At 38.9% G+C, this 14,258-nt stretch overlaps 1 protein-coding gene across 32 annotated transcripts in view; it reads left to right on the top strand.

Annotated features, from left to right (window-relative positions):
- Positions 1 to 14,258, top strand: part of EIF4G3 (eukaryotic translation initiation factor 4 gamma 3) — a 371,563-nt gene that overhangs the window by 283,576 nt on the left and 73,729 nt on the right. For all 32 annotated transcript variants that reach the window (XM_074380218.1, XM_074380217.1, XM_039473805.2 and 29 more), the window contains one exon: positions 6,534 to 6,731. In XM_074380218.1, the coding sequence (XP_074236319.1) occupies positions 6,534 to 6,731 (198 nt within the window). The remainder of the gene's footprint in view (positions 1 to 6,533; positions 6,732 to 14,258) is intronic.

Raw genomic sequence — 14,258 nt, 5'->3', positions numbered from 1 at the left:
TGTCATAGAGAGTAGATTCTCAGTAAATAATTTGTTCAGTAAATAAGCTAACCCACAGAGTAGTTTATACAAAGCAAAGATGAAGATGAAGTCATCCATCAACTAGCCGTGCTGTCAGACTCTAATTGGTAGCTTGCTTTTGTTTATCTCTGTCATGGTTGTCCCCAAACATTTGCCACAGGGTCCTAAGGATATCCTTTTCCACAAAAACTGAGATAAAGTCCCTGCATTTTTATCCATTTCAACATATCTCAACCTTTTTTGGAAAAAAAACATGCCTTCCATATCCCTCTCTCCAATCTCCCTGAGAAATGCTTAATGATCATGGGCCTAAATGGCCTATAATATAGTTAAAACTTCCTACTGAATCTTCATCATTGACAGTGAAGATGTATGTAAGGCACTTGGATTAATGCTTTCTTTTATTAAATTCTTACTGTACCTAATTAGGAAATAGATGTTATCCTTTTCTTCATATGAAGAAACTAAAGCTTCAAAAGTTGTCAAGCATCATGAAAGATACTAAATAGTCCAGTTGTTGTTACCTGCTTCTGTTTACTCTATAACAAGAGTTCTCTCCATAATTAATTCTTATTTCAGAAACAGAATAATTATCTTGATGTGAGGCAGCATTAATTAACAGATTTTCTTTAGTAAGTAGATACAACAAATCCAATGGAGAATTATTAAAATTCTTTTTCAGAGCCAGTACAACCTTCTTCTTCTTGGCACTTTCTTTTCAATATGGACTTGCTTTGTTGCCCTCCTTTATGTTCCTACTACTATATTAAATCAACATTATGAATGACCACTGAAGATGACTTTATTCTTCTTGTATCATAAAACATCATCTTCTTGAAGCATTTCTAGGAAATCATTGCTCAGGACATGTCTAGGCGTCTACTCGTAGGATCCCCTGCATTCTCTCTCTTCTTTCTCCTCTATTACAGCATTTCTACTGATGCTGTCTGAGTCGTCTACCTGAAACACTGATGTTTGTCTTTCTATTCAAGCTTTTTAATGTAACATTTAATATGCAGTTTTTGCTCACAACCAGTGAAAACTAGACCTCTGATATTTCCAGCTTGTTCTCTAAATTTACAAGCTAGAACATTCTCATTAACAGTTCCTTCCTCAAATGTTTTCTCCTTCATAAAATATGTACTTCATTTTTTTTCTTCCCCTTAGCCAGCTCTTTCTGTCCTTTATAATCTGGTCCAATTCTCATTTCCTCGTAAAGGCATTCCTCGACTAATCCAGTGCCTCTGATCTCATGTACCGAAACAACTCCTCTTTCTGGTCTCTAATCAAACCTAGTACTTGCTTTATCGCTTTGTTTTTAAATATATTGTCCCTGCAACTAGATTTTGATTCTGTGTAAAGCAATAACTGTGCTTTGTGCTTCATTTGCACCTAACACAGAATTTAGTGGACATTAGCTAAACATTTGTTATAGTGAAATGATTTTTTTTTTTTTTTTTGGAGACAGGGTTTCACTCTGTCACCAAGGCTCAGGTGCAGTGGCTCATTGCAGCCTTGACCTGCTGGGCTCAAGTGATCCTCTCACTTCAGCCTCTCAAGTATCTGGAACAACAGGCATGTGCCACCATGCCTGATAAATTTTTCTGGTTTTTTTTTTTTTGCCTCACTCCATTGGCCAGGCTGGTCTTGAACTCCTGAGCTCAAGCAGTCTTCCTGCCTTAGCCTCCCAATTGCTGGGATTACAGGCATGAGCTACCATGCCTAGGCATTTCTTTTTTTTTTTTTTTCTTTTTTTTTTTTTTGGAAAGAGGGTCTCAATCTGTTGCCCAGGCTGGAGTGCAGTGGCACGATGATGTCTTGCTGAAGCACCAACCTACTGGGCTCAGGTGTTTCTCCCTCTTCACCCTCCCAAGTAGCTAGAACTATAGGCATGCACCACCATAACTGGCTAATTTGTTTAAAAAAAAAAAATTTGTTTTGTTTGTTTTGTGTGTTGTTTTTTTTTTCTTTCTTTCTTTTTTTTGAGGTGTGTCTTCTGTGTTGCCCAGGCTGGAGTGCAGTGGCACAATCTCAACTCACTACAACCTCCACCTCCTGTGTTCAAGCGATTCTCCTGCCTCAGCCTCCCAAGTAGCTGGGACTACAGGCATGCACCACTATACCTGGCTAAATTTTTTAAATATTTTTAGTAGAGATGGGGTTTACCATGTTGACCAGGCTGGTCTTGAACTCCTGACCTCAGTGATCCACCTGCCTTAGCCTCCCAAAGTGCTGTAATTACAGGCATGAGCTCCTGACCTCAGTGATCCACCTGCCTTAGCCTCCCAAAGTGCTGTAATTACAGGCATGAGCCACTGCACCCAGCCTAAAAATTTTTTAGAGACAGTGTTTCCCAAGCTGGTCTTGAACTCCTGGCTTCTTGCAGTCCTCCTGCCTTGGCCTCCCAAAGTGGAGGCATGAGCTCCTGTGGCCCAGCCAATAAATGATTTTATATGTGTGTGTGTGTGTGTGTGTGTGTGTGTGTGTGTGTGTGTGTCTATATAATTTTGTTTTAGAGACAGGTTCTTGCTTTGTCACCCATGCTGGAGTGCAGAAGCATGATCTCGGCTCACTGCAGCTTTGACCTCCCAGGCGCAAGTGATCCTTCTACCTCAGCCCCACAAGTAGCTAGGACTATAGGTGCTCACTACACACCAAGCTAATTTTTTTATTTTTTGTAGAAGTAAGGTTTTGCCATGTTGCCCAGGCTGTTCTTGAAACTCCTGAGCTCAAGCAGTCTGCCGTCCTCTGCCTTCCAAAGAGCTGGAATTATAGGCATGAGCCACTGTACCCGGCCTTTTTTCATTCTTTCAACAGTGTCTTCCCAGAGCAGTTGTTTTTGTTTTTATTTTAATTTTATTTTATTTTATTTTATTTGAGACAGAGTCTCACTTTGTCCCCAGGCTGGAGTGCAGTGATGTTATCCTGGCTCACTGCAACCTCAGTTCCCCTGGCTCAGGCGATCCTCCCACCTAAGTCTCCTAAGTAGCTGGGACTACAGGTGTGTGCCACTCTGCTCAGCTGATTTTTATATATTTTGTAGGGACAGGGTTTCACCATGTTGCCCAGGCTAGTCTCAAACTCCTGAGCTCAAACATTTCACCCAGCCCAGCCTCCCAAAGTGCTGGGATTACAGGCGCGCACCACCGTACCCAGTCTGTTTCTAATTTTGATAATATTGAATTAATCAACCTTTTCATTCATGATTGTGCTTTGGCTGTCATATCTAAGAAATATTTGCATAAACCCAAGGAAACAATGCTTTTCTACTATATTGTCTTCTAGAAGTTTATAGATTTAGGTTTCACATATAGTTCTGTGGTCCAGTTTTAGTTGAGTTTTGTACAAGGTTACAAGTTTTGTACAAGATAATAGGTCAGGGTTCTATATTTCCCCTTTCTTGTGAATGTCCATTTGTCCCAGCACCATTTGTTGAAAAGATTATCTTTTCTCCATTGAAATTTTTTGGCATCTTTGTTGAAAAGCAGTTCATCATATATGTGTGAGTCTATTTCTAGACTCTACATTCTTCATCAAGCTATGTGTCTATCCTCTGGCCCACACTGTCTTTATATAGTAAGTTTTGAAATCTGGTTGTGTGAATTCAATTCTCCAACTTTTTTTTTTCTTCAAAATTGTTTAGACTCTTCCAGGGTCGTGTGTGTGTGTGTGTGTGTGTGTGTGTGTGTGTGTGTGTGTGTCTTTTTGTATAAACTGTAGAATCAGCTCCTTGTTTTCTACCCAAAACAAAAAAAGGCCCTATTAGAAATTGGATTATGATACATCCATAGATCACTTTCGGGAAAACTGACCTCTTAATAGTGAATCTCTTCTAATACATGAACATCATATGTATCTTCACTTATTTCAGTCCTCTTTGATTTTCTTCATCAGTGATTTATAGTTTTCATATTTTTTCCATCTTTTTTTTTTTTTTTTTTTTTTTTTTTTGAGACAGAGTCTCACTCTGTTGCCCAAGCTGCAGTGCAATGGTGCAATCGCTGCAGCCTCTGCCTCCCAGGTTCAAGTGATTCTTCTGCCTCAGCCTCCTGAGTAGCTGGGATTACAGGCATACATTTCCACACCCAGCTAATTTTTGTATTTTTAGTAGAGATGGGGTTTTGCCGTCTTAGCCAGGCTGCTCTTGAACCCCTGGCTTCAAGTGATCCACCTATCTTGAGCTCCCAAAGTGTTGGGATTACAGATGTGAGCTACCACACCTGAACTTTTGTTAGTTTTTTAGCTAAATATCTTACAGATTTTGGTGTTGCTATAAATGATACTTTTAAAATAATTAATTCTGGTTATTTATTTCTAATATTTAGAAATACAGTCGATGTTTGCATTTTGACATTGTATCCTACAATTGCTAAACTGATTTATTCTAGTCTTTTTGTAGATTCCTTATGATTGTCTATGTAGACAACTACCTTTTCTGCAGAAAGTTTTATTTTTTCCTTTACAATCTACCTACCTTTTATTGCTTTTTCTTTGCTTTATTGCATCGATTAGGACCTCTAGTATGGCATTGAATGGGAATGGTGAGAAGAAACATTTTTTGCCTTATTCTCAGTCTTAGGGACAAAAATCATTTTGCCTTTCACCATTAAGTGGAGTTGTAGCTCTCTTTTTACTAGTCTAGGAAGGTCTCTTCTAGTCCTATTTTTTTTTTTTTTAGAGTTTTTAAAACATTATTTTAAAAGACTCCTGCATAGTATTTCATACCATTATTTATATTATGCCATAATTTAGACAAATTTCTGTTTTTTTACATTGAAGTTATTTTCTATAAAGGATTATGATGGAAATTAGTGTAGCTAAATTTTTTTTTTTTTTTTTTTTTTTAGACGGAGTTTCGCTCTTGTTACCCAGGCTGGAGTGCAATGGCGCGATCTCGGCTCACTGCAACCTCCGCCTCCTGGGTTCAGGCAATTCTCCTGCCTCAGCCTCCTGAGTAGCTGGGATTACAGGCATGCGCCACCATGCCTAGCTAATTTTTTGTATTTTTAGTAGAGACGGGGTTTCACTATGTTGACCAGGATGGTCTCGATCTCTTGACTTTGTGATCCACCCGCCTCTGCCTCCCAAAGTGCTGGGATTACAGGCTTGAGCTACCACGCCCGGCGCAAAATATTTTTACCTATCTCTAAATATAGATATATTTCTTTTTTTTTTTTAGGAGACAGAGTTTTGCTCTTGTTGCCCAGGCTGGAGTGCAATGGTGCGATCTTGGCTTACCACAACCTTTGCCTTCCAGGGTTCAAGTGATTCTCCTGCCTCAGGCTCCTGAGCAGGGGGGATTACAGGCATGCGCCACCACACGTGGCTAATTTTGCTTTTTTTTTTTTTTTTTTCTAAGTAGAAACGGAGTTTCTTTATGTTGGTTAGACTGGTCTTGAACTCCTGACCTCAGGTGATCCACCTGCCTTGGCCTTCCAAAGTGCTGAGATTACAGGTGTGAGCCACCTCACCCAGCCATAAATACATTTGAAAAAGTATAATTACTGGTTCAAAGATTACATACACAATTTTAAAGCTTTTGATACACATTGTCAAATTGCCCTTAGAAACATTAACAAATTATGTTCCCACTAGCTAAGTGTGTATATACCAATTCCTAAAATTCTACTCAGTAGTGAAAAGAAGATAGTGTCATTTTTGACTATTTTTTATTTTTTTTATTTTTTATTTTTATTATTATTATTTTTTCTTTCTTTTTTTTTTTTTTTTGAGGCGGAGTTTCGCTCTTGTTACCCAGGCTGGAGTGCAATGGCGCGATCTCGGCTCACCGCAACCTCCGCCTCCTGGGCTCAGGCAATTCTCCTGCCTCAGCCTCCTGAGTAGCTGGGATTACAGGCACATGCCACCACGCCCAGCTAGTTTTTTGTATTTTTAGTAGAGACGGGGTTTCACCATGTTGACCAGGATGGTCTCGATCTCTCGACCTCCTGATCCACCCGCCTCGGCCTCCCAAAGTGCTGGGATTACAGGCTTGAGCCACCGCACCTGGCGACTATTTTTTAAAATAGATTATTTCTATGACTAGTCCACAGTCCTTGTTAACAATTTAGTCCACAGTCCTTGTTAATAATTTAAGAAGTTTAGCTTAGGCCGGGCGCGGTGGCTCAAGCCTGTAATCCCAGCACTTTGGGAGGCCGAGGCGGGTGGATCACGAGGTCGAGAGATTGAGACCATCCTGGTCAACATGGTGAAACCCCGTCTCTACTAAAAATACAAAAAATTAGCTGGGTATGGTGGCACGTGCCTGTAATCCCAGCTACTTGGGAGGCTGAGGCAGGAGAATTGCCTGAACCCAGGAGGCGGAGGTTGCGGTGAGCCGAGATCGCGCCATTGCACTCCAGCCTGGGTAACAAGAGCGAAACTCCGTCTCAAAAAAAAAAGAAGAAGAAGAAGTTTAGCTTAAATATTATTTTAAAAATGAATCATTACAGAAAGCACTCATATTGTCACAGTTACTTTAATGCTCTTTTCTTTTTTTGTGGCCCTTCTAGGAGCTTTTCAGAAAAGTTCGAAGTATATTAAATAAATTGACACCACAGATGTTCAATCAACTGATGAAGCAAGTGTCAGGACTTACTGTTGATACAGAGGAGCGGCTGAAAGGAGTTATTGACCTGGTCTTTGAGAAGGCTATTGATGAACCCAGTTTCTCTGTGGCTTACGCAAACATGTGTCGATGTCTAGTAACGGTAAGAAGAGAGGAAGGAGTAAAACCAGAAATCTTCAAGAGGTATATTCTCCCCTCACTACACATTCTTCCCAGAAGTGTTATTGGGGCAACATAAAGGGGAGAATATATTTTTAGTATTTATTAATATAATATCTTCATTATATGAAGACAGTCTTGCTTTATTAAAATGTATACTTCTCTTTGGAGGGGATATGAAATCTGGACTGAAATGGGGATGAGATGGGCCCATTCAACATGAGGAAGATTGAGTAAAGTTTAAGTTAGTAATGTAAAATTATTATCATGGGTGACAGATTTTCCTTGTGTGTCTCTTATAGAAAGCAAGCAAATACATACTTTCACATTTAAGTTTGAAATTTAAAAACACATTGATTCTAATTCTAATCTCTGTGAAAATGACAGGATAGTTTTTCTGTAGTCAAAAGATTTTAAAGCTAATAATTTCATATCATAGAAACTGTTAAGTTCTGTTTTCATTGTCTCAAGCCATTTAATCTCTACAGCCTGTCAAATCTAGGGCAAGACAGAGAGAGAGAGAGAGAGAGAGAGAGAAAGAGAAAGAGAGAGAAAGAGAGAGACGGAAGAGCTTCTGATTAGTGTTCATTGTCCTCTATCCCACAGTCATAAACTGCCATGTATCATCTGTGTTTTCTCCTCCTGTTACTGTTACCAAGGTACTTGTGTCAGAAATGTCTGTACTTTAACGTTTGGATTTTTTCTTAATTATTACAACCATTGTTGTCCTGCCTTGCTGATTAGAAACAAGCTTTGAAAATGCAAAAATCTGTCATTCTACCAATATTTTTGACTACCTATATCAAAGGTAGGTAAGTCTTTTGGGGTTTGGAAAAGTTACATCTTCTGTCTTATAGGAGCTCAAAATCCATTTTGCGAATAAGCATTTCCAAAAAAAAAATTACTTAAAAGATATTTTGTGATGTAGGAGTATCTTGATGCCTGAATGGATGGTCAGACCAAAAAGTAAATTGGAAGAAAAAGAGAACACTATGTTGGTGGAAGAGTCACAAAACTTTTGTAAAGTAAATAGAATTTGAGTTGGACCTGAGATAATGGCAAGTACACATTTGGAGAAGAAAGAACATATTCTAGGCAGGCTCAAGTCTGAAGCAGCAAGTGTGGCTTTGGAGTCACAGCTCTAGGTTTAGAATTTAAACTTTAATGATCACCATTCTAACTGGCATGAGATGGTATCTCAATGTGGTTTTGATTTGCATTTCTCTAATGACCAGTGATGTTGAGCTTTTTAAAATATGTTTGTTAGCTGCATGAATGTCTTCTTTTGAGAAGTGTCTGTTCATATCCTTAGACCACTTTTTGATGGGATTGTCTTGTAAATTTGTTTAAGTTCTTTGTAGATTCTGGATATTAGCCCATTGTCAGATGGATAGATTGCAAAAATTTTCTCCCATTCTGTAGGTTGCCTTTTCACTCTGATGATAGTTTCTTTTGCTGTGGAGAAGCTCTTTAGTTTAATTAGATCCCATTTGTCTGTTTTGGCTTTTGTTGCCATTGCTTTAGGTGTTTTAGTCATGAAGTCTTTGCCCACACCTATGTCCTGAATGGTATTGCCTAGGTTTTCTAGGGTGTTTATGGTTTTAGATCTTAAGTCTTTAATCCATCTTGAGTTAATTTTTGTATAAGGTGTAAGGAAGGGATCCAGTTTCAGCTATCTGCATATGGCTAGCCAGTTTTTTCAACACTATTTATTAAATAAGAAATCCTTTCCCCATTGCTTGTTCCCAAATGCCCATCAAAGATAGACTGGATAAAGAAATTGTGGCATATATACACCATGGAATACTATGCAGCCATAAAAAGGGTGAGTTCACGTCCTTTGCCAGGGACATGGATGAAGCTGCAAACTATCACTCTCGACAAACTAACATAAGAACAGAAAACCAAACACCACATGTTCTCACTCATAAGTGGGAGTTCAACAATGAGAACATGTAGACATAGGGAGAGGAACATCACACAGGGGCCTGTTGGGGGATGGGGAGCTAGGGGAGGGATAGCATTAGGAGAAATACCTAATATAGATGACAGGTTGATGGGGGCAGCAAACCACCATGGCACGTATATACCTGTATAACAAACCTGCACGTTCTGCACATGTACCTCAGAACTTAAAGTATAACTAAAAAAAAACCAAACTTTAAATTCCAGGCCAGGCATGATGGCTCACTCCTGTAATCCCAGCACTTTGGGAGGCCAAGGTGAGTATATCACCTAAGGTCAGGAGTTTGAGACTAGACTGGCTAACATGGTGAAACCCCATTTCTACTAAAAATACAAAAAATTTGCTGGGCGTGGTGTTGCACACCCATAATCCAGCTACTCAAAAGGCTGAGGCAAGATAATTCCTTGAACTGGGGAGGCGGAGGTTACAGTCAGCTGAGATTGCACCATCTCACTCCAGCCTGGGCAACAGGAACAAAACTCTGTCTCTGAAAAAAAAAAAAAAAAAAAAATAGTTATTGATCTCTTTAAGCCTCTGTTTTTAATCCATAAAATGAGGTTAATTAATACAATTTATAATATAATGATAAAATTAATTAAAAGAAATTAGATTACAAAATTTCTTTTTTTTTTTTTTGAGGCGGAGTTTCACTCGTTACCCAGGCTGGAGTGCAATGGTGGGATCTCGGCTCACCGAAACCTCTGCCTCAGCCTCCTGAGTAGCTGGGATCACAGGCATGCACCACCATGCCCAGCTAATTTTTTGTATTTTTAGTAGAGACGGGGTTTCACCTTGTTGACCAGGATGGTCTCGCTCTCTTGACCTCGTGATCCATCCGCCTCGGCCTCCCAAAGTGCTGGGATTACAGGCTTGTGCCACCACGCCCGGCCCCAAATTTCTAACTCAGTATTTAGCCTGTAGTAAAGCCCTAAATAAATTGAAACTATATTGATGGAAAACCTTTCAGGTCCAATTTGTGAAGCTTTTAAATGTTGGCTGTAGAATGAGGATGATGATTATAACAAAAATCATCTATTCAGCACCTACTGAGTTGCAATTTGGATAGAGGCTTTATATATACATATTATTTTTAATGGTTATTCTAACCCTGAATGATCAGTGTTATTAGCCCCACTTTATTGAACGAAAAACTGAGCTTAAAAAGGAAAAATAATTGCTCAGGGTGATGTAAGTAGTAAGTGGTATTGCTAGAATCCAAATCAGGAAATATTTAACTCAATCACTTGCCATAGTGCCTCCTGATGTACCATAGTTATATGGACGCAAACTAATTCTCCATTTCTGGGCTCTTATTTTCATTGTGGTAGCTATGACATCCTGTGGTCACTTATTAAAATTAGGACTAGATCCCAGATCCTCTGGATCACACTTTAATGCTCTTTCCCAGTTTTGAATTTTATCAGATAGACAGTTAAGAGGTGTTTAGGTAGTTTAATGGGAGAGTGGTATTGATGAAAATGACCTTTGAAATGATCTGGCAATAAGTACAAATTGGATTGGAATAGGAAGAAAGTATAGACAAGCCACTTACTTATGAGACTTTTAAAAACTTTATTGGATTGTTTTATTTATTTATTTTGTTTGAGACAAGGTCTTTTGCTCTGTCGCTTAGGCTGAAGTCAAGTAAAATGATCATAGCACACCAAAGTTTCAAATTCCTGGGCTTAAGCAGTCCTCCTGCTTGACTATAAGCATATACCACCACCAGTCCTGGCTAATTTTTTTTTTATTTTTAGTAGAGATGATGTCTCACTGTTTGCCCAGATTGGTCTCAAAAACTCCTAGGCTCAAGTGATCCTCCCACCTTGGCCTCCCAAAGTGCAGGGATTACAGGCAGAGGAGCCACCATTCCTGGCCTCTTGGATTATTTTAAATTGTAAAATAACAATCTATTTGAACAAGTCAAATGTTATGATTAATACAGTTATTACTCTCTGCTTGTAGCCCCAGCCAGTTAATCTTCCTTCCCTATCAGGTAGTCACTGTGAATGGTTTTGATGTAATCATCTACAGTTTCCTTCATATTTATAAGATCATATGAAAATATGAGCGTATGTATAAAGAAGGTATTTTTTTTGTTTTGCTTTAATTGAATTATATAAATTATTTTCAGTTTGCTTTCTTTTTTACTTAATAAATGTTTTGGGCATCCCTCTATGTTATTAGATAGATTTTACTCATACTTTTATACTAATTGCATAATATTTAATAATATGTATATACCATAACTTATCCAACCATCTCTCCTCTCTCTCTCCCCATGCCTCCCTCTCCCCGCACCACCCTTCTCCCCCTGCCACACCTCTCCCTCCCCTTCTCTCTCTCTGTCTCTCTCATACTCATTTATTCTTATGTTCTGGAGCATGCCTTCCTCCCTCCCTTTCCTTTTTCTGTTTCTTTTTGAGACAGGATCTCGTTCGCTCTGTTTCTCAGGCTGGAATGCAGTGGTATGATCACAGCTCACTGCAGCTTCAAACTCCTGGGTTCAAGCAATCCTCCCACATCTGCTTCCCAAGTAGCTGGAACTATAAGCTCATGCTTAGCAAATTTTTGTGGTTTTTTTGTAGACATAGGGTTTTTGGGAGTTTTGGCATGTTGTCCAGGCTGATCTGGAACTCCTGAGCTCAAGTGATCCACGTGCCTCAGCCTCCCACAGTGTTGGGACCATGGGCATGAGCCACCATGCCCAGCCTCTTTCTTTCTTTCCTTTATTTTCCTTCTCCTTCCCTTCCTTTTTTTGTCTTGCTCTGTCACCCAGGCTAGAGTACAGTTGCAGGATCTGGGCTCACTGCACCATCAACCTTCTGAGCTCACATGATCCTCTCACCTCAGCCTCCTGAGTAGCTGGGACCATAAGCACACACCACCATGTCCAGTTAATCTTTAAATTTTTTATAGAGACAGAATTGCACTGCGTTGCCGAGACTGGTCTTAAACTCCTGGACTCAAGCAGTCCTCCTGCCTCCTTCCCGAAGTGCTGGGAATACAGGTGTGAGCTACTGCACCTGACTTTTATTCCTTTAGCATATGTTTTTAACCTTTTAAACTTTTTTATTGAAATATGACTAATACATATGCTTTCTGTGGGGAAATTCCTCATTTGTTGCATTTGCCAAATTTAATGATGTAAATGCTCTTTTCAGGACTATTTGTATGACAAGACTCACAAAATTCCCATTAAACATTTGTCTGTCATTAAACCAGTATGAACCAGCTTCAGCTCACCAATGCAAAATGCTTACAGAAAAGTATACAAATCATTAGTGTACAGCTCATTGTATATCAGCGAAGTGAACACACCTTAGGCCCTTTTTAGCACTCTTTGCTCTTCTTTAAACATAACTAGGGCCAGGTGCAGTGGCTCACACCTGTAATGTGAACACTTTAGGAAGCTGAGGTGGGAGGATCACTTGAGCCCAGGAGTTTGAGGCCATTCTGGGCAGCATAATGAGACTCTGTCTCTACAAATTAAAAATTAAAAAATTAGCCAGGCATGATGGCATGTGCTGGTGGGAGGATCCCTTGAGTGCAGGAGGTTGAGACTGCAGTGAACCATGATGGTACCATGGTACTTACTCCAGCCTGGTAACAGAGTGAGACCCAGTCTCAGGTAAAGCAAAAAAGGTAACCACTGTCCTGACTTTTAACACTGTAGTTGATTCCTTTTGAGGGATTGAGAAACTGAAATAAAATGGTAACAATGAGCGTAGATTCATAAGATCCTACTACAGACATCAAACATTATAGGATTATTAAACATCTAAATGTAAAAAGCTCACTTTTCATAAGAAAATCAAGAAGACTATACAAAAATAAAACCACAACCTAGAATAATCTGTTTGAAGTTCATTAATGACAGAATATTAGAATCCAGAATTAAGGAGGAAAAAGAAGCAAATCAGTAAGGGAAAAAAAACCAGCCCAATAAAAATACGTGTAGTTCTATTGGCTGATAAACTTTAGAAAAGATAATCAATGATGGCACTTCTCAAAAGAAGACATTTACATGGCCAACAAACATGAAAAAAAGTTCAGCATCACTGATCATCAGAGAAATGCAAACCAAAACCACAGTGAGATACCATCTCACACCAGTCAGAATGGCGATTATTAAAAAATCAGGAAACAATAGATGCTAGCAAGACTGTGGAGAAACAGGAACACTTTTACACTGCTGGTGGGAATGTAAATTAGTTCAACAGTATGACGATTCCTCAAGGATCTAGAACCAGAAATACCATTTGACCCAGCAATCCCATTACTAGGTATATACCCAAAGGAATATATGTCATTCTGCTATAAAGACACATGCACATGTGTGTTTATTGCAGCACTATTTACAGTAACAAAGACATGGAATCAACCCTAATATCCATCAGTGATAGACTGAATAAAGACAAATGCATGTGTATACCATTGAATACTGTGCAGCCATAAAAAGGAATGAGATCATGTCCTTTTCAGGGACATGGATGAAGCCAGAAGCCATTATCTCAGCAAACTAATACAAGAACAGAATAACAAACACCACATCTTCTCACTCATAAGTGGAAGTTGAACATTGAGAATACATGGACACAGAGAGGGGAAAAATATAAACCAGGGCCTGTTGGCGGGTAGGGGTAGAGGGGAGGGAACTTAGAGGACGGGTCAATAGGTGCAGCAAACCACCGTGGCACATGGATACCTGTGTAACAAACCTGCACGTCCTGTACATGTATTCTGTTTTTGGGTGTTTTTTTTTTTTTAAGGAAAAAAAAGATATTCAGTCTTATTCATTATCATGGAAGTGATAAACTAAGAAAAGATAAACCATAGTTCTGTAAAATTTATTTTCACTAGATTGAAAAAAACACATATTTTAAATGTTTGCAAAGATGAATACAACCATTTAGAGGGGAATTGGGCAATAATGCCGAAGGTGTTCATATACTATGCAGTAACAGCAAATTGCTAAATTTACCAGATATTTACAAATATGTGAAGCAACAAGAACTCTCGCATACTGCTGATGGTAATGTCGATTGCAACAGCCACTTTGAAAATTGTTTAGTATTATATACTAAAGCTGAATTGAAATGCTAGTTACGGCAGAAACCAATAAACATATCTTACATGCTAGCAAATATATACAAAAATGTTGTGGCATTTTTTATACAGGAAAAAACAAAGTGCCCGTTAGTATTAGAATGGATAAATTGTAGCATGTTTCTACAAGGACAATGAACCTGAAGTACAACTACATGCACATGGATAAATCTCACGAGAATAAGTTTCAGTAAAAGAAGGCAGACCCAGAAAGATACTATGTGATTTGTTTATTTAATGTTCAAAAGTAAAACAAAACTAACTTTGGTATTGGGGGATACCTGTCTATAGTATTAGGGATTGCATGTTTTCTTTGTAAACAAGTCTAGGACTTACACAAAAACCTCCTAGACTTGTATACAAGTTTTAGATTTCCTTCCAAAGCACATTCACAACTCCCTCTCTGTATACTATTATAAAGTCTAGGAGGCTTTT

The sequence above is a fragment of the Saimiri boliviensis genome, chromosome 11, assembly GCF_048565385.1.
Source record: "Saimiri boliviensis isolate mSaiBol1 chromosome 11, mSaiBol1.pri, whole genome shotgun sequence".
Lineage (NCBI taxonomy): Eukaryota > Metazoa > Chordata > Mammalia > Primates > Cebidae > Saimiri > Saimiri boliviensis.
Note: the sequence above shows the minus strand (reverse complement) of the source record. Positions and strands in the feature narration are given on the sequence as shown.